This window comes from Zootoca vivipara, chromosome Z2 (genome assembly GCF_965207765.1).
Source record: "Zootoca vivipara chromosome Z2, rZooViv2.hap1.1, whole genome shotgun sequence".
Taxonomy (NCBI): Eukaryota; Metazoa; Chordata; class Lepidosauria; order Squamata; family Lacertidae; genus Zootoca; species Zootoca vivipara.
Genome location: NC_142585.1, coordinates 821,330 through 844,051, shown reverse-complemented (window position 1 = coordinate 844,051; position 22,722 = coordinate 821,330). Strand labels below are relative to the sequence as shown.

Below are 22,722 nucleotides of genomic sequence, written 5' to 3'. Positions count from 1 at the left end.
GTTGGTCTTGTACTGCCACTGTCAAATGGGCAATCCCTGTTCCCTCCCAGGAGCAGATGCAGTAGCTGGACGTCCCCTGGGAAGAACCTATATGGGGTGCCTACTGGTTACTGCCCCCCTCTTTGTGGAAGGGGTTCAGTCAGCCCTCTGTGTTGGGGGACTTGTGTTTCACACTCAGTGGGTTGGGGTCATGGGCGGGTGAGGCTGCTTGGGGTATGTGGTGAGAGGGTGGGTGTGAGCTGGGGGGGGGCAATGCAGAGAGAGGGCCAGGAGCGTGGTGGGTGCTGGCGGTGGCGGGGGAGTGGCAGGCAGGGATGCGGTTGTGAGTGTGGGGCTTGGCAGTGTGCAGGTGGTGGCTGGGTAGGTGCTTCTGCTGAGTAGTCGTGAGCCTGGGCACAGGCAGCTGCAGGCCAGCCAGAGTGGGCAGAGGTTGATCCTGTGTCCCCCCACCCACCCCTTCTGAATCTTTCCCCTTCCCTCAAAATGCAGCGCACCAGCCCAGAAGGTGGAATCCACTTGACTTGCCATTCCTGCCACAGCCTCTTCACTGGGAAGCCTGAGATCCTGGATTGGCAGGTGAGGGGGCCTGCAAAACAATAAAACAGCAGAGGCAGAGGGATTGCCAGGGAGGGAGTTGTGGAGATGAGCAGGACATGCGGCCTTACAGCCACTACTACAGAAAGACAGTCTGCGGTTGGCCTGGGAGTCGCTGCTGATTTTTGCTTTGTATGTATGTGTGCGTGCAGGGGGTGGGTGGGTGGGAATCTGGAGCCTGCCCTTCAAAAGTGGTGGGTGTCCAGTCCTGCTCCGCGAGATCCTGCCTCGCTGCTGGCGTTGCTGTGTTGCCCAGTGGCCGAGTGTGGCCTCCTCCTCCTTCTCTCTGGCAGGACAAGGTCTACCAGTTCTGCTGCCGAGACTGCTGCGAGGACTTCAAGCGCCTGCATGGGGTGGTGTCCCAGTGTGAGCACTGCAAGCAGGAGAAGCTGCTGCACGAGAAGATCCGCTTCTCTGGGGTGGAGAAGAACTTTTGCAGCGAAGGTACCTGGGCAGCTACGGGGGGAGCAGGGCCCTGTGCTGGAGAGGAGGAAGAAGGGGGCCTTGTGTGTGGCAGAGAGTCATCCAGGGGCTGAAGGCAGGGCGGGGGGAAGGTGCCCCTTCTTGGAGGGGCCCTTCCTGCAGTGCTGGCGACCAGCTGGCCCTGCCATGCCTCCTGGGTCCTTGCATGCGTGTGAGAGATTCCACTCGGAGCAAACTCTTCTTAGAACCAGAGAGGTGAGCGATTGGTGAGTCCCCACCACCCACCCCTGTTGTCAATTCCCGACCCCCGGGGGCCAGTGCAGGACACGTTTTGCTCTCAGGAATCTTTCTCTCTCTCTCTGTCTCTGCCTTCCTGTGCTTCGCTTGTTCCTCCAAGCCTTCGCTCTAGGCTTCCTGCTGGCATTGGTGTGCCCACACGTTGCTCACTCTTTCTCTCCCTGCTCTGGGAAGGTTTCACCCGTCTCGTTTCTCCGCAGGGTGTGTGCTTCTTTATAAACAGGATTTCACCAAGAACCTGGGCCTGTGCTGCATCACCTGCACTTACTGCTCCCAGACGTGCCAGCGAGCCGTCACCGAGCAGCTGGAGGGCAGCACCTGGGACTTCTGCAGCGACGACTGCAAAAGCAAATACCTGCTCTGGTACTACAAGGTCAGTGCAGGTGCTCCGCTGGCCTCAGTGCCCACCTGCCGCTTGGCCCGCAAGGGGCCGGAGCGGAGCCCTGGTGCCCAGGTGGCCCCCTCCGCAGCTTTGTCGTGTTGTTTGTTTTTCAGGCGGCTCGGTGCCACGCCTGCAAGCGTCAGGGCAAGCTGCTGGAAACCATCCATTGGCGGGGGCAAATCAAACACTTCTGCAACCAGCAGTGTCTTCTGAGGTTTTATAACCAACAGAACCAGCCCAACCTGGACACCCAGAAAGGGCCTGAGAGCCTGCTGAACAGTGAGTCGCTGGGCGCTTTGGCTAGCTGAGAGCTTCAGGGGTCTGGCTTGAGCGCTAGGGAACGATTCTGCACTGGCCCCAGGTGGTGGGGGTGGGATGGGACCTGGCGGGGAGCACCCCTTCCCCCTCCATCGCTAACCTCTCTGGTTCTATGACACACAGGGCCAGCCACGAGAAGCCGGCGCTGCCTGTAGCTCCCAGGCTGTTTCCGTGGGTGGCTCCCCTTCTCCAGCGGACAGTTCCGGGTGTAGGGGCGGGGCCTGGCTTGGCGTGTGGCTTGCCCATGCCGCTCCCCAGAGTCCAAAAGCTAAGCCAGTGTTGGGCCAGGTCAGTTGTGGGATGGGAGACCCAGAAATATGAGCAGGAAGGGAAGATCCCCCATAGCAGGAGAAGTGTCCAAGGCAGGTGCTGGAGGCCATGGTGTTGCCAAAAGTTCTGCTGCTGGGTACCCAGGTCTGATGCTGGGAAGACAAGGAAGCCCAAGGACTCCGCCTCCTCTCCCATTCCAGTCTTCTTCCTCCCTCCCTCTCTCCCTCTCTCTCTCTCTCTCTGTCATGCTCTCAGCATCGATTTCTGTCCTTTGGATTTCTGCTCTTCCCTCCTTCCTACTGGTCCACCCACCATCCTCTTACGAATCTCCTAGGCAGTGATCCTCAGACGACATCGGGGCGGCAGATGCCCTGTTGAAAAGAACCAACCTTTCGTTTGTTTTCATTTTTATTTTACAGCTGTTGAGAGCGGGCTGCTGTGACTGTTGTGTCCAATAGATTACGCATGTTTATCTCAACTCATTAGCCATGAGGGCTAGGAACGTGTTTTGTTTCTGTTTTTAAGGAAAGGTGGGGTTCTTGGATGCTGCATCCACAGTGAATACCAACTTCTGTGTGGGGGGCTTTTGCACTCGCGCAGAATAGCAGAACTTTCATGTGGGTGCTGACTTGCAGAGAGTCCAGCGAGTAAAGGTGGGTCTCCCTTAGAGGCAGGCAAAGGCAGCAGCTCGGCAGCGCACAGACAGCAGGGTTTTATGTCCTGACTGCACTGCCCTGACTTGCACCCTTCCTTGGGAATAAGCCACATCACTCCCCTGCTTGGCTTGTTAATGGATTTGCCTGAGCTTCAGTGGACGGCTCTTGCAGGGGAGGGGGAGGGGGCTCATTTAGTTCCTCCCTACCCCATGCCGACACTTGGGTGATATTCCACATATCTGCTAAGACCTGGGCGCCTTGCCACAAACGTACTACTTGAGCCCTGATAAACCCTTCCCTGCCTAGGTCTTTCTGTGGCTTCTCTGCTGGAAGATGGGCCGGGCCTTAACTCTCCAGTGATGAATACTTGCCAGACACAACCCGGAGGAATGGGAGATAATGAGGAAAGCTCCCCTTTATCCCTTTGGCACCAAGCGAAAGGTGGCCCACAGGACTGCCTGCCTGCCAGATCTGGGCAGGTGCCGGCAGGGGGGAAAGCAGCTCACTCCCCAAGCCCTTTTTTTCTTTCCAGGTCAGACCCCCGAGCCAAAGCCACCCTCCTCTACCACCACCTCGCAGAAAGCAGAGGCCAGCACGGTGAGTGGCCTGAGCAGGGATTTCCCACTGTTTGCTGGGCTGCTCCATGGAGGGAGGGGCCCACACCAGTACGCATGTAGTTGGCAATGTGGGGCTTGGAGGCTAAGGTGAGGGAGGAGGGCAGCATTTGACCCCCAGGCAGCAGGTTGGTCTCTGTCCCTTCCGCATGCCCTGCATTGCTAACATAGCCCGGCAGCTTGCAAGGAGTGGGGGCCCGTGAGTGGCCCTGTCAAGATGCGAGGTGTACAGCAGAATGCCCTCTGGAGTGGCTTCTGACGCATGTATGGATTTGCCCAGGTACCTGCGAAGAACAGCTCTGCTCCGGCAGTCGCCGCCTCTGCTGCTGCTTCCCAGCCGTCATCTCAGCCAATCACCCCACGGAAGAACAAAGCCGCCATGTGCAAGCCTCTCATGCAGAACCGAGGAGTCTCATGCAAGATAGAAATGAAGTCCAAGGGCTGTCAGACAGGTGAAAGGGCACAAGAGAGGCCTGGGCCAACATAGCAACCTGCTGGGGAGATGAGGGGTCAGGCGTTCTCTCAAGTGACTTGGTCCTGGACTGTGTGCAGGGCCCATAGATGTTAGCACTGCAACCTTAAACTTGGCCCTGCCACAGATTGACAGCCGATTCGGTTTGCAACCCATGAGCAGTGTATTTGCTGTGCATCTTGGGATTGGAGGACCTGATCCAACACCTTTGGGCCTTTGGGAGCAAGTGGCATTCCTGTCCCGGAGGGCTGTGGAAGCCAGGCAAGGAGGCTCTCCTGACGGTGCGTGCTTATCCTTCCCAACAGAAGCTGATTGGAAGCCCCAGGTGGTTGTGCTGCCCATTCCTGTGCCCATTTTCGTGCCTGTGCCTATGAACATGTACTGCCAGAAAGTACCTGTGCCTTTCTCCATGCCTGTCCCGGTAAGTGCGGTTCCCTGCGTCTCCCCCACACTGGCTCATTCAAGCTTTCCTGTGTCCCCACCACCACCACGTTCGCCTTAACCCGCCTTCCCTGCTGCTCATAGGTGCCTGTGCCAATGTTCCTGCCCACCACACTGGAGAGCACGGAGAAGATTGTGGAGACCATAGAGGAGCTGAAGGTGAAGATCCCTTCCAACCCTCTGGAAGCCGATATCCTGGCCATGGCCGAGATGATCGCAGAAGCAGAGGAGCTAGACAAAGCTTCTTCGGACCTTTGTGGTAGGTTTCATGATTGCATTTCTTTGGGAGCAGCAGCACCTGCTGCTACTAGAAGGGTCCCTAGCTCAGTGACGGATCATCCACCTTGCATGTAGAAGGTCCCAGGTTCAGCCCCTGCTGGCATCTACAGGGAGGGTTGGGAATGGCCCTTTCCTGAAACCCTGGAGAGCTGCTGCCAGTCAGAAAAGGCAGTCCTGAGCATAGCTGTCAAGTTTTCCCTTTTCTCGGGAGGAAGCCTATTCAGCATAAGGGAATTTCCCTTAACAAAAGGGAGAACTTGACAGCTATGGTCCTGAGCCAGATGGACCCAACGGCTTGGGCTCCTCCTCTGTCTCTGCTCATTGCACCAGCCGGTACTGCAATGTTGCAGTTAACATACCCAGGGCTGGGAGCGAGAGAAGCAATGGTTTGCCTAGGCCACCTTCAATGAGTTCAAGGCAGAGGTTTGAAGCAGGGACTTCTTTGACATACATTCCTGATCCGCTTTCTGTATTCACAGATCTAGTGAGTAACCAGAGTGCAGAAGGCCTCCTGGAGGACTGCGACCTCTTTGGGCCAGCAAGAGACGATGTGCTCGCCATGGCAGTCAAGATGGCAAATGTCCTGGATGAGCCGGGCCAGGACTTGGAGGCTGACTTCCCCAAAAGTAAGTGCAAAGGCAAACTTGAGATGTTATGCATTTGCTGGTGCAGGTGGTGGTGGGGATGCAGGACCGGTCTCTCCTCTGTGCTCTGGCGGCAAGGAGGATTGCTTGTGTCGTGCTTGTCTCAGATCCTTCCTGGGTGCCCCTAGGGCAGGCATGGGGAACCTTTGGCACTCCAGGTGTCGCTGAACTGAGCATGACCAACACTGGCTATCTCGCCTATGCAGTTATGTAATAGATTGCAAGGGCCCTCAGTTTCATCTCTGCCTCCTCAGCTGGGAAGAGTGGCTGGGTAACAGGTACGGGGTCTTCTGAGTGGTGGTTCCACTTTCATTTCCCAATATCCCTTTCTGGGAAGCTCCACCCTGCCCCTTCTCCTTGTTTTCAAAGGGCATTTTGGTCATTGGCCACGCTTGCTGGGGATGATGAGCATTGTAGATGCATAGAATTGTACAGTTGGAAGGGACCCCAAGCATCCATGACAGATGGCCATAAAACTTCTTAAAAACCTTAAAACTTAAAAGCCAGCAACAAGTGGAAGGCTGCAGATTCCCCACACCTATCCAGGGGCTCCTGAAGGAGCCCTAGGAAGCCCACTGGAAAGAAACTAATGTGTGTCCTCACCTGAACTTTGTGAGGATGCAGCACCTCTCGGTTGATCATTGGCTCTCTCTCCCTCTGCAAGGAGTGGGGTTTGTTCTCTGCAGGCTAGGTCCTGGAAGGTTATTGTGTGTATCTGCTTGTGGGGCAGGGGAGCGCCATAACTGATCCACTCCCATACTGCTTCATTCCCTACCTAGACCCCTTGGACATTAACCCCAGTGTGGATTTCCTCTTTGACTGTGGCCTTGTGGGCCCAGATGACGTCTCTGCTGACCAAGACTTGCCTCGGGGCATGCGGAAGGTGAGTCTGCCCCTCAGGGCCACCCGCTCACCTCATTCCATCTAATGTTGGCTGATCGATTGCATTTGGGGTTGAGTGGCCCTGTGAGTGGGCTCAGAGCAGCCAGCCCTTCCTTCAGCAGAATGGAACCATTAGGAGGGATTAACTTGATGTGGGAATGGGCATAGCATCACCATTTGGAGGAAGGGCTGCAGCTCAGTGGAGAGTCATGCACTCTGTATGCAGAGTCCTGGTTTCAGTCCCCCGGTGGCATCTCCGGGTAGGACTTTGGAAAAGGCCCTGACTTGATACCCTGGAGGGTCACTGCCATTCAGACAATGCTGAGCTTGCTGGGCCCAACAGTCTGATTCAGGATAAGGCAACTCCCTGTGTTCTGTTAAAGTTAGGATAGCCAGCATGGTGCCTTCCAGATGACTATGACTACAACTCCCAGCATCCCAAACAGCTTGGGCTACAGTCAAGGGGGCAATGGGAGCTGCACTCCAACAGCTGGAGGGCACCATGTATGAGTCAATTGTTCACAAATGCATTCTCCCCAAAGGTTTTCTAATCGAAAAGGAATGGGATGGGCACCAGGGGGAGGGAGGGAGCTGGTGTGAGGGGCCCACTGCAGAAAAGCTTTCACTAATGCAGATATTTCCAACCCTTTTGGATCCATGGTTCCCTTGACCAATTACATTCTTTCTGTGGCACCCCTGTGGGGTTCAGGAGCCCAGTTATGCTACCCCTTGCCTGCAGAGCCAGCAGCTCCTCACCGCTTTTTAAACACCCTCCCTGGTGGAGCATGCCCTCACAGCCTCTTCTCTTCTCCCCTCTCCTAGGGAGTCCTCTGGGCTGCCAGCTCCTGATCTCTGAGCTCCCCCACCCCACCCCAAAGAGAGGTGCCTCTGTGGTGGCTCAGCAGCACTTTCTCACCCTGGCTCCGTTGGGCCAGCCCTCAATTAAATACCACCTCACAGTACACCAATTTCACAAATTTCTACAATTTACCCCATATTATCTAGTGAGGGACTTGTGTGAGGCAAAACTGGATGATTTACAGGGGTCAGCAACCTTTTTCAGCCATGGCCCAGTCCACTGTCACTCAGACTGGGGGGGGGCGGACTATTTTTTGGGGGGGGGGAATGAACGAATTCCTGTGCTCCACAAATAACCCGGAGATGCATCTATCTATCTATCTATCTATCTATCTATCTATCTATCTATCTATCTATCTATCTATATATAAATGTAGGCATTGTGCGTGCGGAGGTCACAGCCCGTAACCGCTGAACCATAATGCAACAAATTTGGCCACAACATTCCATGCCCATCAGGGAGGGACCTGGCATAATCCCCCCCAAAAAACCCCACACCTTTCACACCTAAAATAATGATTAAACACAAAAAATGGTGCCCAAATTAGACGTCACCACCAGAAGCGCTGAAGACTCCAGCAGCTGCGCTGCCAGATGACATCACAAAATTCCACAGCAACCAACTGAAAACAGTCCTTTTGCAGCAACAAGACCCAGCTTTTTCAATAGGCCGCAGCATTGCCAAGCAGGGAAAAACAAACCAAATAGGGCCTTTCACAATTGGGGGGGGGGCACAACACAGGCAGGGGGAAACACATAGCCATGGGGGGGGGGGCAGGGAGGACCCTGAGTCAGCCAAAGCAGTGAAGGTGGGTTGGGACAGGGAAAACTCAGTAGGCCGACCGCCAAATGGCCCTTCCACCTCCAAAGCCCAAGCCCAAAGCCTCTCCTGGCGGCTGCATTAATAAATGCTTGGCAGCATTAGGCAGTCGTTCATCATTTCCCCTAACACGCACTTGGGGGCACAGCGAGGGGTTTTTGCTTTTTTTTTATAATCTATTTTTATTAATTTTCCAATTAAAACACGATTATATCACATTCATTATTTCAAATTATACAGATACATATCAATTAAACCGAATATTATGCTAAATCATATAATATTTTCTGGAGTTCCCATGCTTCAAAAATTTGGGGATTCCTCGCACCCGTCTACTGCCGTCTTTTTCTAAAGTCCAAATCTTCACTCAAAATCCAAAATAATCCCGATCTTTCCCCACCAGTCACTAAAATGTTTTCTTCTTTCATCCGATTTTTTCACAGCTGCTGAAATAAGTATCAAACGAGAGTTCACATATATTCTTTCTCCTGTGTGAGTTTTAATCGTTCTGGGCCCCCCCATATATCTTCTGTCTGGAATGTCCTGTTGCGTCAGTCTTTCAACACGGAGCAGCGCCATCTTAAAAAGCTTAGATCACTTTCGCTTTCTTAAGCTTTTTTTTTTAAACCAACGATCTTTGTAAAATTTACAGCTTTTCCAGGCAAAGAAACAGCAATCACATTATGCATAGACTCTTGATAAGTTTGTGGCTCTCCCTGCCCTGTAGCTGAACTTAGCTTCAGATCGCTGTTCAAATTCAAAGTGCGTCACAACCATAAATCCACCGAACGCATTCCAGGGACTCCGACCATCCAGTTAAAGGGGGGCTTCTCTCTTCAGTAGTTTTACAACTTCAAAGGATATGCTCAGTAGAATAGTTTGTAATTCATTACTCACTCAGGTATTCTTTATCTCTCATTTGTTCCAAACAAACAAGGACGTCCCGTCCGGGAAGGTATGGAGTAACTCGTAGAGTATATGAAAAAAAAAAAGTTCACTTCCCTTCTCGTTACGTCCCCATCAATCTTTCTTCCAGATAAAATACAGCTTTGACTTCTCACCCTCAGCAGCACAAATTCCTTGGCAGTAAACAGAGCTTCTTCGAGGGGTTTTTGCTTTTTAATTTAGTGGGCGTTGTGTCACATCCGAGGCTCTGGCGGCCATTTGAAGTAAGGGCTCCCGCTACTTTTGTTGGCCTCCGCGGCTGTTTTTCAGTCGCCTGCTGCGTCCTGGAGGGAGCTTTGCCGCCTGGGGGGCTTGTGCCCACCCCGGCGCTTTCTGAGGGTCCTGCGGTTGGCGCTAAGCATTCGGTGGCCTCCCTGCGCCTTTCCTGGCCGTTCCGGCCCAGCGGGGGTCTCCCGGTTGCTTCCGCTGTTTGGGCCTCAATTTCGGGCCTGTTAGTGAGGAGAAGCCGGGGCCTCGATTTTTTGGTCATCCCGGCTTCCTCCTCAGGCCCTTGGGCACGTTGAGAGAGGGCCTGCCCTGCTTAGGGGCCTTGCTGCCTGCTCCTGCCTTCCACTGGTGGCCTGCTTTATCTTGCGCTGCTTGGGCCTCCATTTTGGGCCTGTTGGTGAGGAGAGGCCGGGGCCTCGATTTTTGGTCGTTCCGGCTTCCTCCTTGGGCCCTTGGGCACGTTGAGAGAGGGCCTGCCCTGCTTAGGGGCCTTGCTGCCTGCTCCTGCCTTCCACCTGGTGGCCTCTGTTTTAACTGCTAATTGAGCCAGTGCAGGGCAGAGGGGTGGGGGGTGGGGTGGGGAGAGAGAGAGAGAGTGTGTGTGTGTGTGTGTGTGCAGTCTCTGCGTCCAATCCCTGTGTCCCTGGGGCACATGCTCAGTAGCGCGGAAAATGGGACACGGATCTGGACGCAGAGACATAGGGACTTTATTATATATAAATGTTCATGATGCGTGCACAGTAGCCGATGGATGGAGATACAGGGGGGAAGGGACAACACTCCCCGGGGACAACAGAGGGCTCAGACAAAAGTAAATACTGGGAAATAGAACCCAGAAACTGACAGTTCCTTCTCCAAGGGTGGGGGCCAATGTAGGAAGATATCGGGGGGAGGGGCCAACACTCCCCAGGGACAACAGAGGGCTCAGACAAAAGTGCATGCTGGGAAATAGAACCCAAAAGGTGACAGTTCCTTCTCCAAGGGTGGCGGGTCAAGGTATGGAGAAACGGGGGAGGGGCCAACAATCCCCGGAGACAACAGAGGGCTCAGAAAGGGGGTGGGGGGAGGAGGGGGCTTGATAGCTCATGAGTCAGGACAAGGTGGGGCCAGTCACAGGCATGTGCCGGAGGGGTGGGGGGAGAAGGGGACTTAATAGCTCATGGGTCGGGACAGAGTAGGGCCAGTCACATGGATGTGCCGCGGGGGTGGGGTGGGGAAAGGGGGCTTGATAGCTCATGGGTTGGGACAGGGTGGGGGCAGTCACAGGGATGAACCAGGGGGTGGGGGGAGGAGGGGGCAGGATAAGTCATGTGTCCTGACAGAGTGGGGGGAAATCACAGGAAAGAACCACAGCAATGCGTGGCCAGGCCAGCTAGTTTTAAATAAAAGGACACGTTCTACTCATGTAAAAACATGCTTATTCCTTGACTGCCTGCGAGCTGGATTTAGAAGGCGATTGGGCCAGATCCGGCCCCTGGGCCTTAGTTTGCCGACCCATGATTTAGAGTCTCAGGCAGGAGTTGATCAAACATGAAATTTTTTATTAAATTTATGACACAAAGTCTGTCAGGAAACGAGTTCTTTCAGGTAGAATTCAACTTACCGTAGTTACTTTAACTATAAGATATCTCAGGCTTAAACACAGTATTATAGGTACAACTCTTCTTAAATTTCAGTTACTAAACATCAGCTGGCACACTTCAGGTAGATAAATATTCAGGTTTCCAGAAGGGATGGTAAAATGTTCAAATCAGTGTCTGTCACTTAGATAATACAATACATTCAACACTATACACTTCCTTCACAGCTTAATCCTTTGGTTCATGAGTGAGTGGCATTTTCCCTCAGTTACCCCCTCTCTTAACAATCCCACACCTGAGGTATTATAAGTGGTATTACAGAGCCAGGGGGTCCCCTCTCCCCTTGTCACTGGGTTAGGAGTCTTCAGTACCTAGAAGAACTCTCCCCTCCTGGCTCAGACTCAGCCCTGCCAGCACACTCCTGTCTGGACACCTTCCCCAGACCCTCAGCCCGGTCTCCCTATCCCAGCTGCGAGGCTCTGTCCTCTCCCTGTGGACAGTCTCCTCAGTGTGTATCTCCTTCTTCCCTCAGAAACCCTTTCACCCTCTTTCCCAACCTGAAACCTGTCTAACCTCTCCAAACCAATCATATCCCTTTCCTGGAACTCTGGCCAATCAGACGCTGTTGCCAGTCAACCGTTTGCTGGCAGGAAAAAACAACAACACTTGGTGACGCTGAAACTGTCCAGCAAACAAACTTTTCCCTCACACCTCTTCACACAGTCCCACAGGGGCCTGAGGAGCACCCCCTGGTCAGCCCCAGAAGCACCATTCACCTGGGGAGCTCTTAGCCAGGGCTGCTGCAACAAAGAGCTATGAGATGTGAGAAGGCACCAGAGGGAGGGAAGGAAAGAGGGACAGAGGCCAGTGTTGCCTGTGTGGACTACCCTCTTTCTTCAAGCAAATGTCATGTAAAGCAGATTCTGGCTTCGTCTCCCCACCCCACCCCAATTTAATGTGCATGCCCTTGCTGACAATTGTCTTACAAGTCAGGCCTTCCTCTCCTCCTCCCTTCCTCCCCACCTCCCCCAGGGCCCGAAGCGCCTAGTTCTCTCAGAGAGCTGTTCGCGGGACTCCATGAGCAGCCAGCCCAGCTGTACAGCCCTCAACTACTCCTATGGTGTGAATGCCTGGAAGAGCTGGGTGCAGGCCAAGTACGCTGGTGGCGAGACCAGCAAGGGCGACGAGCTGCGCTTTGGCCGTAAGTCTGCGCCGGGTGGAAGGGCAGTTGCAATTCTAGGAGATGGGGATGCTGGAGTCAAGGAGGGAGGGAAGAGGAGGAGGAGGAGGAGGAGGAGGAAGGTGTGCCCCTCCCAGGCACTCAGAGGGGGAGTTTCTTGGTAGTTCCTCTACCCTCAGACTTGAGTTGGGAGGTTGTGGTCTCTTAAGTTGTGGAACTCCCCACTGAGGTTGCACTCCTGACACCTTTGTTGCACTGCTTATGGCGAACACTGAAGACATACCTCTTTGCCCTGGCTTTTGACGCCGGAGGTGCATATTAACCACTGAGCCTAGGGCTTGCTGATCAGAAGGTCAGCGGTTCGAATCCCTGTGACGGGGTGAGCTCCCGTTGCTTGGTCCCAGCTCCTGCCAACCTAGCAGTTCGAAAGCACGTCAAAATGCAAGTAGATAAATAGGAACCGCTACAGCGGGAAGGTAAACGGCGTTTCCATGTGCTGCTCTGGTTTGCCAGAAGCGGCTTTGTCATGCTGGCCACATGACCTGGAAGCTATACGCCGGCTCCCTCGGCCAATAATGCGAGATGAGCGCGCAACCCCAGAGTCGGTCACGACTGGACCTAATGGTCAGGGGTCCCTTTACCTTTACCTTTAAGCTTGTTTTAGGTTGCTTTTATTATTTTCTTTTCAATGCTGTAGCCCATCCTGGGGACCTTAATTGATGATGGTGATAATGATGGTGGTGATCACTCTGCTCTGTTGCTGTCCTGCAGCCAAACCCATGCGGATCAAAGAGGACATTCTGGCCTGCACAGCGGCAGAACTGAATTACGGTCTGGCCCAGTTTGTGAAGGAGATCACTCGGCCCAATGGCGAGCGCTATGAGCCTGACAGCATCTATTACCTCTGCCTTGGCATACAGCAGGTAAGGAGACCCCCCACCCCCTCCCCCTCCCAAATCTTAACCTTCTTTCCACATGCCCAGGAGCAATTGGACCAGCATCCTGCTGCTGAAACCTGTTGGCTGGCAAGAGAGCTTTCTCTGGGACTGATGCGTAGAACTGTTACTTGCTTTTAAAAGAGGATTGTGCATATTCATAGATGATAAGGCTATTGTGTAGGAGGCCATAATGTTTTTGAATACCTGTTGCTGGAAACCACAGGAGGGGAGAGTGCTCGAATGGGAGAAATTCATGGAGGAGAGAGCTATTGGTGGCTACCAACCACCGTGGCTCAGCTCTACCTTCACAGCTGGAGACAGGAATCCTGCTGAATACCAGCTCCTGGAAACCACAGGGGAGAGGGCTCCTGTGCTCTAATCCCGCTTCCTGGCTTCCCACGGGCATCTGGTTGGCCACTGAGAACAGGATGGCATGGGCCTGATCCAGCAGGCTCTTATTAGGTTCACATGTTCTTGCCAGCCTAGCAAGTGTTCTGTATGGAGGTAGGGGGAGGTAACGAGAGCGTGCATGGGAGAGAGCAGGTTTCGGAGTTTCCTACTTGACTTTGTGCTTTCCATCTCCCCCTTTCAGTACCTGCTGGAGAACAACCGCATGGTGAACATCTTCACGGACCTCTACTACCTGACCTTTGTGCAGGAGCTCAACAGGTTGCTCAGTGGCTGGCAGCCCACCATCCTGCCCAACAGTACGTTCCTCGAGGGGGCCCAAGGGAGGGAAAGAAGAGAGGTGTTTTCCTCTTCCTTCGGCATCCTGGGAGAAGTTTCCAGATTCTGGGAAAGGGATATATATATATATATATATATCGGGCTGTCCAATTTTCAGCAGGTAGCACTAGAGCAAGGAATGGGCTCTTGCCTTCCTGCTTCACTTAGGGGCTTTTCTTGAGACACTCTCCCAGGCACCTAATGGATCTTTTGAGGCTCTGATCTGGACTTAATGCTTGTAGTCACTGTCAAGCAAAAGGGCCAAGTTCAGGGGCTTCCAAGTCAGGCTTTAGGCATTTATTTCATGGTGTCTCTCTCCCCCCCACCAAAACAATCACAGTTTGTGGAGGCAGGTTTAATAATATTTATTTATTATCCAACCTTCACCCCAAGGTCCTGGGGTGGGTTACAACATTAAAACACAATATTGAAAGCAACTTGTAACCATACAGGTGAAACTCGGAAAATTAGAATATCGTCGAAAAGTGCATTTATTTCAGTAACGCAACTTGAAAGGTGAAACCAGTATATGAGATAGATGCATGACATGCAAAGCAAGATATGTCAGACCTTTATTTGTTGTAATTGTAATTATTTGTCATTAGGCGGGTCAATTATAAATGGAATGTAATTAATGAAATGTAATAGCGATGTTTATTTTTGTATTATTGTAACTACTGTGGAATTTCCAAAAGAAAGCATTTGTAAAAATTAAAAGAAAAATGAAAAATAATAAGGTGCATTACTGAAATAAATGCACTTTTCAGTGATATTCTAATTTTCCGAGTTTCACCTGTAAACATTAGGTAGGTCCTAAAACCACGTGTCAGAAGCCCAGGGTAAACAGGTGTCCCTTAAGCATTCTCCAAAAGCTGTATGATGAAGGCACCAGATGCACCCCTGTGGGGAGGGAGTTCCACAAGCCTCTGCGGGTGGAGGAACCACTGAGAGGACCTTCTCTGCCCATCTTAGCACCTAAGAGGGTCTGTAGTGCTTTGTGCATAGTATATTGACAGCTCTTGGTCTTTTCAATGGACTGCTCACCAGTCTGTTTTTATAGCCATCCCAGGAACCAGGGCTGTTTTTCACCTTCTTTTCTTCATTCTTAATTTTGGCCCAAGAAGGCGATGGCCAAGCCAGGATTTGAACCCAGGCCCTTGTTGCTCTCCAGATATTTTGGACTAGCTGGTGAGAGTTCCCAAACACCTGGAGGTCAACAGCTTAGGGAAGAAAAGTGTTCAAAAATTATCAGACCAGGTGTTGGGAACCTTTAGCCCTCCAGATGCTGCTGAACTACAACTCCCATCATCACTGACCATTGGCGGATGGGGGTTGTAGTCAAGAGGACCAAAGGTTTCCCATGCTTTCATGGGGTCAAGGAAGGAAAGCAAAGAAATAATGCAGCAAACTTACGGAAAGATGAGGAATGGCTGAGGAAGTTGGCGGTGTTTAGCCTGGAGAAGAGAAGACCAAGGGGAGATAAGATAGCCATCTTCGAATAACTGAAGAGCTGCCACACGGAAGATGGAGCAAGCTTGTTTTCTCCTGCTCTGGAGGGTAGGACCTGAACCAATGGGTTCACGTTACAAGAAAGGGGATTCCGGCTAAACATCAGGAAGAAACTTTGGGCGCTAAGAGCTGTTTGACAGTGAAATGGTCAGCCTCAGAAGGTGATGATGGCATCTCCTTCATTGGAACAGAGGTGGTGTGGTCGTCTGTCATATTTAGCTGTGATTCCTGCATTGCAGGGGGTTGGACTACATGGTGCCTTGGGAGCCCTTCAGTGCTATGGTTCTATTCAAGTTAAACAAAGATGGTCTGGAAGCCGTAAACAAATTTCCTCCAAACTGGTGCCATGTCTGGTTGTTTTAGACTCCCCCCCCCCAAGCCTATGTTGGCTAGGGCTGATTGGAGTTGGAGTCTGAAACATCTAGGGCAGGCATCCCCAAACTCAGCCCTCCAGATGTTTTGGGACTACAACTCCCATCATCCCTAGCTAACAGGACCCAGTGGTCAGGAATGATGAGAAATGTAGTTCCAAAACATCTGGCGGGCTGAGTTTGGGGATGCCTGATCTAGGGGGGCCAGGTTGGGGAGGGCTTTACTAATTGATAGGTTCATGCATGTAGTGCAGAAAAAGAGCTAGAAAATATGCTGAAATAAATATATGTATATAACAAACACTTCCCTTCTCCAAAGTAACAATTGATGGGTTTCCCATAGTGGTTTCTGGCCAGCTATGTGCTTAATTGTGCGCACAGCTGAAAACGAGCAACTGAGTTTATTATGCCAAGGCCAGTTCTAAATGCGTCAGACCTGAGAAAAGGAGGGGGGGGGGTCCCATGGCAACAGGCTACTTAGGTTTCCTGGTATTGCACCAGCCTCTTAGTGCAGCGCTCCTCAACCTGATGCTTTTTAGATCTTTTAATTAAAATATATGTATATATAAATAAGTCACACCTTCATACTGAACATCACAAGGCAGCATGCAGCTTAAAAGCACAGCAGTGTAATAATAATACAGTAATAATAAAGATGTCAGACATATCAATAAAAGCTCGTGGTAAAGAATGTCAGGCCCATTTGAGTAAAACAGTTTGCAGAAGCAATGGCTTCAAGGTACAAGGAAGGAATTTCTGACTAAACACCAGGAAGAACTTTCTGATAGCAAGAGCTGTTTGACATGGAATGGTCTCCCTCAGGAGGCTGTGGGCTCTTTCTTGGATGTCTTTAAGCAGAGGTTGGATGGCCACCTGTAATGGATGCTTTAGCTGAGATTCCTGCATTGCAGGGGGCTGGACTGGATGACCCTCAGGGTCCCTTCCAGTTACGCAATTCTATGATGCTTAAAAGTTGAGCTTGTCAAACCTCTGTTTGCAAGGAGTTCCACAGGGCAGGGCTGAAGGTGAGAGCCAACAGAACCTCAGGAGCATGTTGAACCACCCAGAGTTTCCCATCAGAAGCTTGAGTGATCCAGGTGGGGCATAAGAAACCAGAATCGACTTGATTCTACAGCTCCCATGAGCCCTAGCCAGTGCAGCACACAGCTCCTGGCTCCAGAAAGGATGCTGCCACGGCCCTTGGAGGGCTCCTAGCCCCTCAAAGCCAGCCTGCTTACCCTTGCCCTGCTAGCATGTTTTTCGGCTCGCTCTGTTGACTTGTGGCTCACTATGCCTGTGACAGTGGTGGCTTGTCCTTTTGCAGACGCCGTCTTCTCCCGCGTGGAAGAGGAGCACCTCTGGGAGTGCAAGCAGCTAGGCGTCTACTCCCCCTTCGTGCTCCTCAACACACTCATGTTCTTCAACACCAAGTTCTTTGGGCTCCAGACGGCTGAGGAGCACATGCATCTCTCCTTCACCAATGTCGTGCGCCAGTCGCGCAAGTGCACCACAGCGCGGGGCACCACCAAGGTGGTGAGCATCCGCTACTATGCTCCCGTGCGGCACCGGAAGGGGAGAGGTAGGGAATGCTTTCCGCCCACATCCATTTGCTGCCCATCCGTTTTGGGGATGCCCCTTTCCTGACTGCATCTCCACACTCTCCCTGCAGACGGTGGCCTGGGCAAGCGGAAGCGAGAGGAGGAAGCGCCCATCTTGGAGCAACGAGAGAACCGCATGAACCCTCTGCGCTGCCCGGTCAAGTTCTACGAGTTCTATCTCTCCAAATGGTGAGAGCCTTTTGCAGCAGAGGACTGCCAGAGGCTGCCAGGCTTCTGAATGCCAGCTGCTGGGAAACCACAGGAGGAGTGAGGTGGCTCTTGTGCTCAGGCCTTGCTTGCAGGCTTTTTGTTAGGGTGTCTGGTTGGCCCCCCCCAAAGACACCCACTAGGCTTAAGAAAAAGAAAAAGCCCCCTTTTGAAGCCTAAACGTGTTGGTGGGAACAAACTCCTAGTGGTGCAGCAGTAAAGCTGCTAGCACATTTGCAAAGCTAAGCAGGGTCTGGTATGGTTTCAAATGGGATGGGGAACTGTGTGTTGAGAATTCTGCATTGTAGGGCGTTGAGCTAGATGGTCCTCAGGGTCCCTTCCAACTATACAATGCCACATTTCTGTATGCACAGGGTTGCAGTGTGCACAATTGCAGCTCGTGCATGGTGGTGCTCATGACAGTTTCTCTGCATTGCCTCAGTACTCGCTGGACCAGAAAGCCTGCCGACCCCCCCCCCCGGTTTTGCTGTTAGGTAGATGCTGATGGCAGGGGGAGACTAGTGCTGTTGCTGCTAGCTGTGGTGGTAGTCATATGCAGTGGTGTTTTAGCCATTCATTTTTTTAAATGGGCATCAAGGGCAGCGGCGGCGGCAGGATGCAGCAGGCATTGAGGCAGCCATTGTGAAGATGGAGTGGGTGGTGTTGAAAGGTTTTGGCCAGAGCAGAAAGCTGCTGCTCTGCAGTCCTTGCTCCTCAGTGCAACGTGGGGTCCCCTGTCTCTTGGTTCAGGGCTTATGTGCTGAACCTGAAGAGCGGGCACTGGGGGACTGGGAAAGCGTGGGGTTCCCGTCTAGGCCAGGAACCCCTTCTCTGTCCTCATTGCTCATCTCCTCTTGCCTTCCTTCCGGCTGCAGCCCCGAAAGCCTGCGAAACCGCAATGACGTCTTCTACCTGCAGCCTGAGCGGTCATGCATCGCCGAGTCGCCGCTGTGGTACTCTGTCATCCCCATGGACAAAAGCATGCTTGAGAGCATGCTCAACCGCGTCCTGGCCGTGCGCGAGATCTACGAGGAGCACAGCCGCGGAGGCGGAGGCAGCCTGGACGACGACATGGACTGAGCAGGTGGCGCCAGTCTTGCCAGAGGGAGATTGGGGGCCCCCAGCACTACTCCAGCCAGCTAGTGGGTGACTGTGGGGGTGTGTGTGGCTTGCTGCCCCTTTCCTGCCTGGGTTGGCGGGCATGTAGGGCTCTAGACACTTCCCACTAGGTGATCACTTCCCCTCTGCCGAGGAGCCACCCCCACCCTCCCCTCTCCTCCCGTGCTGCCTAGGAGTGCCTGCTTGTCTGCCCCTTTCTCCTTGCTATGTGTTGGCTTGGGGGGGAGTGTCACAGGTAGGCTCTTTGCCTGGGGAGGGAAGAGTGCAGGGTGTGTCTTCACCTGTTGCAGGAGAGCTGGGATCTGGGGGTGCAGACCCTGTGCCTGGTTGTGCTAAATGGGGTGGAGTGAATGGGTTGGCTCCTTGCTGTGCACGTTCTCTTGCACGGGGGGGGGGGCATTAGATGGCAGTCCTCCCTTCCCATCCCCAATGGTTGAACACTCTGTTCTCTCTTGTATTGGAGAGACTAGGCCCTAACGTTGCACCCTGAGCCTCCTCCCCTGCTTCCTCGATGCTGGCTTGGCTGCCCACCCCACCACAGTGGCAGTCCCCATGAGGCGGAGGCTGCTCAGCATCCCACCAACCCTTTCCTCACCCATCTCTGTGTGTTGAACTCTGAGCTATGGCTGGTGCTGGTGCTGGTGCTGTCTGTTGAGCCTGTATATATTGTTCTGGCCCAGCCCCTGTCTGTGTCCTTGTTGCCAGTGAGCCAGTCTGCGGGTCTCATTGTTGTAGTCATGCCCAGGGCATTAGGACCCGCCCTCCCCGCGTCTCTCTGGAAACCATTCATTTCAAATAAAGGCACAAAAACTTGGCCGACTTGTCTCTTATCTCTTATTCCAGGGCTGCGGTCCTTGTCTCTGTGCCCCCAAAATGTGGTGGTGCATGAGAATGGGGTTGGAGGCCCCACATCCCAGCGAGGTTATTTCCATTGGTGGGTGTGCATGTGGCAGCCAGCATGCCTTACCAACTTTTATATGCCCAGGGGAAGATCTCCACCCCCTTCCCTGACTTGGCTGCTGTGGGTCTCATCACATCAGCGCTCTGCTCCGAGTCAGCCTCTAAGCATGCTCCTTCCACTTCCTGGCCACTAAGGGGCAGCAGGCACCAAGAGAATCTTCCAGACCACCTGGCCATTGTCCACATGCCCAGGGCTCTTTTCTGCTTGTGGCTTTGCAACAGCTGCTCCCAAAAGAAGAGGGGAAGTGGCTGAAGTCTCTGCATCAGCCCCTAATGATTGATTAGGGGCTGATGCCTAGGAGTCTCGAGACTTAGGACCAGCCTGGGGCACTCCCTCAGAGTCCCCCTTCATTGGAAAGGGAGCTGCTTCTCCTAGTGTGGCAGAGTTGCTCTCTGATGAAAGGGTAGGCTTGGGAGGCAAAAGAGAAAGGCCTGAGGCTTCTTAATTGCTCCAGCCCAGGAATTATCTCTTTCTCTGATCAGGCATTGGGGTAGGGATTTCGACTTGGTGGTGCATCTAATGCCCGTGGGAACGCTTGGGTCTTACTATCCAGTGCAAGGTTAGCAAAGTCCCTTGGCTAAACAGCCAGGTCACTGGACCTCCACTTGTTGCTGGATTTGCTGGATTTGCTCCCTCGCTTCTGCCCTCCGCCCCAAGCGGGGCTCTCACTCACTCCCCCTGTCTGTGGACTGGCTTTCTCTGCAGGCTGCAGAGAGGGGCTGCTGGGAGGCGTAGCGCTGGGGAAGTGAAGCAGGCGGTGGTGGCAGCTGTGGCTGGCAGGCTCTCCTTCCAGCTGCCCTTCTGTGCTGAGCTTGGGCTCATGACCTTGCCTGCACTTAGTGGTGGCCACGTGGTACATCTCCACCATGTTGAGCAGGAGGGAGAGGCAGGCTACGGCCAGCATGAAGAGGATGAAGATGGTTTTCTCGGTGGGCCGTGAGATGTAGCAGTTGACCGTGTTGGGGCAGGGCCAGCGGCTGCAGGTGTAGAGGGGCTTCAGCTCAAAGCCATACAGCACATACTGGCCCAGGATGAAGCCCACCTCAAAGAGAGCCTTGAAGACAACATTGCAGAAGTACGTTCGCAAGATGGCCCCTTGCAGGCGGATCCTTCCAAAGGCGTCCCGCACAGGGGCTGTGCCAGGCCTGGGCTGAGCTGCTGGGCTGCTGCTGACCTCCACCTGAACCCCCAGGGAGGCCCCCAGCTCTTTCTCCTCCATACGCACCAAGTGCAGGATGTGGCCCAGGTAGATGAGGCTGGGCGTGGAGACGAAGATGATCTGCAGCACCCAGAAGCGGATGTGGGAGATGGGGAATGTCTGGTCGTAGCAGACGCTCTGGCAGCCGGGCTGCTTGGTGTCGCAGGAGAAGTTGGACTGCTCGTCCCCCCACACCTTCTCCGCTGCTGCCCCCAAGACGAGGATGCGGAAGATGAAGAGGACAGTGAGCCAGACTTTGCCCACCACTGTGGAGTGCTCCTGTGTGCTCTCCAGCAGCCTCCCAAGCAGGTGCCAGTCGCCCATGGGTGCAAGGCGGGCTTGCCCTGCAAGAAAGGGAGGTTCAGACAATTGGGGTGGGGTGCTGACACTGCTGCCTCTCTTCCCCTCCCTGCCAACAGGGAGGGAGGAGGGGCAGGACCTACCTGTGCCAAGGAGGCTGCCCTTTGATGTATGAGGAGTCATTGTGCTTTTGTTCTCGGGGTAGGGCCCATTGTGTGCATGTCCTTTGAAAAGCCAGGCATTTAACTGGATAAATAGCTTAGTGTCCAAGAGTGGTCCGGAGCACCTGTTGCCTGCAAGGACAAGTCTTGGCCCCAAAGTTCAGTTCTTCCCCTCAGATCTGGGCACAGCTGGGAGATAGCCAAGACCCCCTTTCTCCCCCTCCAGCCCTATAGAAGGGCCACGGCTCAGGGGCAGAGCACCTGCTTGGCATGCGGTAGGCATGCAGTTTCAATCCTCGACATCTCCAGGTAGGGCTGGGAACGTCCCCTGCCCCTAACCCTGGAGAGCTGCTGCCAGTCAGTGTGGACAATACTGACCTAAATGGAGCGGTGGTCTGACTCGGTTTATAAGCAAGCTTCCTATGCCACACACCACCCCCAGCACCACCTGTGGAAAAATAAGTAAATAGTGGACCAAGATTACTACCGGCCCAAGCTGGGGTTGTGCCCAAAGCAGCAAGTTCATAGAGCCAAGGTGGCTGCTGGGGGTGGGGTGGTAAGCCCTCCCAAAGTCAGACTCCACCCAGGTGCAGCAACACTCACCCTGTCTGCATTCGGAGGTCCTGGCATCAAAACACTTCACATCCTGGCCAGCATCCCAGGTGTTGTCAGCTCCCTTGGGTGTCAGCAGCTCCTCCTTCGAGCCACCTCTGAGCGCCTGTCCGGCTGTCTCTTCCGCCGGTGACCACAATGGAGCAACGATCTCTTCCTGGTGTCTCTCCTCCTGGGCTGGGGCTTTGTGGCCATTGAGGCTTTGCTGCTCATTGGCTGTTTCCATGACTGACCTCTGCAGCATCCATTGGGGGGTCACTTCCAACACTCTTATTTTTGGACAGCACACTTGGTTAATTATAGCCCCTCCTGCAGGGCGAGTGTGAAGGGTGAGTGGGGTTATATTTAGGCAGGAGCTCTCTGGCGAGAGGGACCTTGGAATGACCTGCGGACAAGAGAAGCTGTGCTCTGGGATGGTCGTTCTGCTTCCTCTAGCCCAGGGGTGTCAAACTCAAATTCATCGGGGGCCGCATCAGCAGTTTGGTCACCCTCAAAGGGCCGGTTGTATCTGTAGGACTATGTGTCCACTCTTTATTATCATAAATTATTGTCACTGCATTCAATTATTACTGTTTTTTGTAATAATGTAAGTAATAACTAGCTCTGAAAGCGGAAACATAGTCAGAATAATGGCAAGTAGATATTCAAATGTACAATTATTGTACAATTTATTGAAAAATGATTTTTGGTAACTGCACTGGGTGGTGGAGGCTCGCTAGGGTTTCATGCAGGACCTTTGCAGAGCTACTAGTACCTGGAGATGCTGGGGTCCTTCTACATGCAGGACAGATGTTCTGCCAGTGAGCCACCACCCTTCAGCAAAGGGACTGGCTGAGGTTGACTCACTGGAGCTGCTCTCCTGGTTCCAGGGTTTAAGGGCCAGAAGTATAAAGCAGCATCCTATGTTTTTGAGGAGAGGGAGAGGGAGAGGGAGAGGGAGAGGGAGAGGGAGAGGGAGGGAGGGAGGGAGGGAGGGAGGGAGGGAGGGAGGGAGGAAGGAAGGAAGGAAGGAAGGAAGAAAGAAAAGAGGGAGGAGTGGGAGGGAGAGAGGAAGGAAGGAAAGAGGGGAGAGAAAGAAGAGTTGGAAATAAGGAAGAGAAAAAAGAAGGAAAGAAAAAGAAAGAGGGAGAGAAGACGGA

At 53.3% G+C, this 22,722-nt stretch overlaps 2 protein-coding genes across 9 annotated transcripts in view; one reads left to right on the top strand and one right to left on the bottom strand.

Moving 5' to 3' along the window:
- Positions 1–19,165, top strand: part of ZMYM3 (zinc finger MYM-type containing 3) — a 49,387-nt gene extending 30,222 nt beyond the window's left edge. For 6 of the 8 annotated variants that reach the window (XM_088665108.1, XM_088665109.1, XM_088665106.1 and 3 more), the window contains exons 10-25: positions 490–576; positions 888–1,038; positions 1,515–1,687; positions 1,810–1,975; positions 3,473–3,537; positions 3,835–4,006; positions 4,332–4,447; positions 4,552–4,726; positions 5,226–5,372; positions 6,170–6,273; positions 11,736–11,904; positions 12,655–12,806; positions 13,414–13,528; positions 16,752–17,006; positions 17,097–17,214; positions 18,108–19,165. In XM_088665108.1, coding sequence (XP_088521234.1) covers positions 490–576; positions 888–1,038; positions 1,515–1,687; positions 1,810–1,975; positions 3,473–3,537; positions 3,835–4,006; positions 4,332–4,447; positions 4,552–4,726; positions 5,226–5,372; positions 6,170–6,273; positions 11,736–11,904; positions 12,655–12,806; positions 13,414–13,528; positions 16,752–17,006; positions 17,097–17,214; positions 18,108–18,312 — 2,370 coding nt within the window. In that variant the 3' untranslated portion in view covers positions 18,313–19,165. The remainder of the gene's footprint in view (positions 1–489; positions 577–887; positions 1,039–1,514; positions 1,688–1,809; positions 1,976–3,472; positions 3,538–3,834; positions 4,007–4,331; positions 4,448–4,551; positions 4,727–5,225; positions 5,373–6,169; positions 6,274–11,735; positions 11,905–12,654; positions 12,807–13,413; positions 13,529–16,751; positions 17,007–17,096; positions 17,215–18,107) is intronic. The other 2 variants (XM_088665110.1, XM_088665111.1) reach the window with 1 other exon arrangement.
- Positions 19,166–19,756: 591 nt separating this feature from the next.
- Positions 19,757–21,827, bottom strand: LOC148686504 (gap junction Cx32.2 protein-like). The gene is made up of 2 exons (XM_088665118.1): positions 21,575–21,827; positions 19,757–20,854 (listed from the first exon to the last, which is right to left on the bottom strand). The coding sequence occupies exons 1-2, from the start codon at positions 21,825–21,827 to the stop codon at positions 19,890–19,892; spliced, it is 1,218 nt and encodes a 405-aa protein (XP_088521244.1). The 3' UTR covers positions 19,757–19,889.
- Positions 21,828–22,722: the final 895 nt, after the last annotated feature.

Excerpts from the sequence above, each read along its gene's own strand:
- LOC148686504 (XM_088665118.1), bottom strand. The coding sequence starts at position 21,827 with ATGCTGCAGAGGTCAGTCATGGAAACAGCCAATGAGCAGCAAAGCCTC. Across the intron at positions 20,855-21,574 it reads GACCTCCGAATGCAGACAGG|GGCAAGCCCGCCTTGCACCC; the intron begins GTGAGTGTTGCT and ends CCTTTCTTGCAG.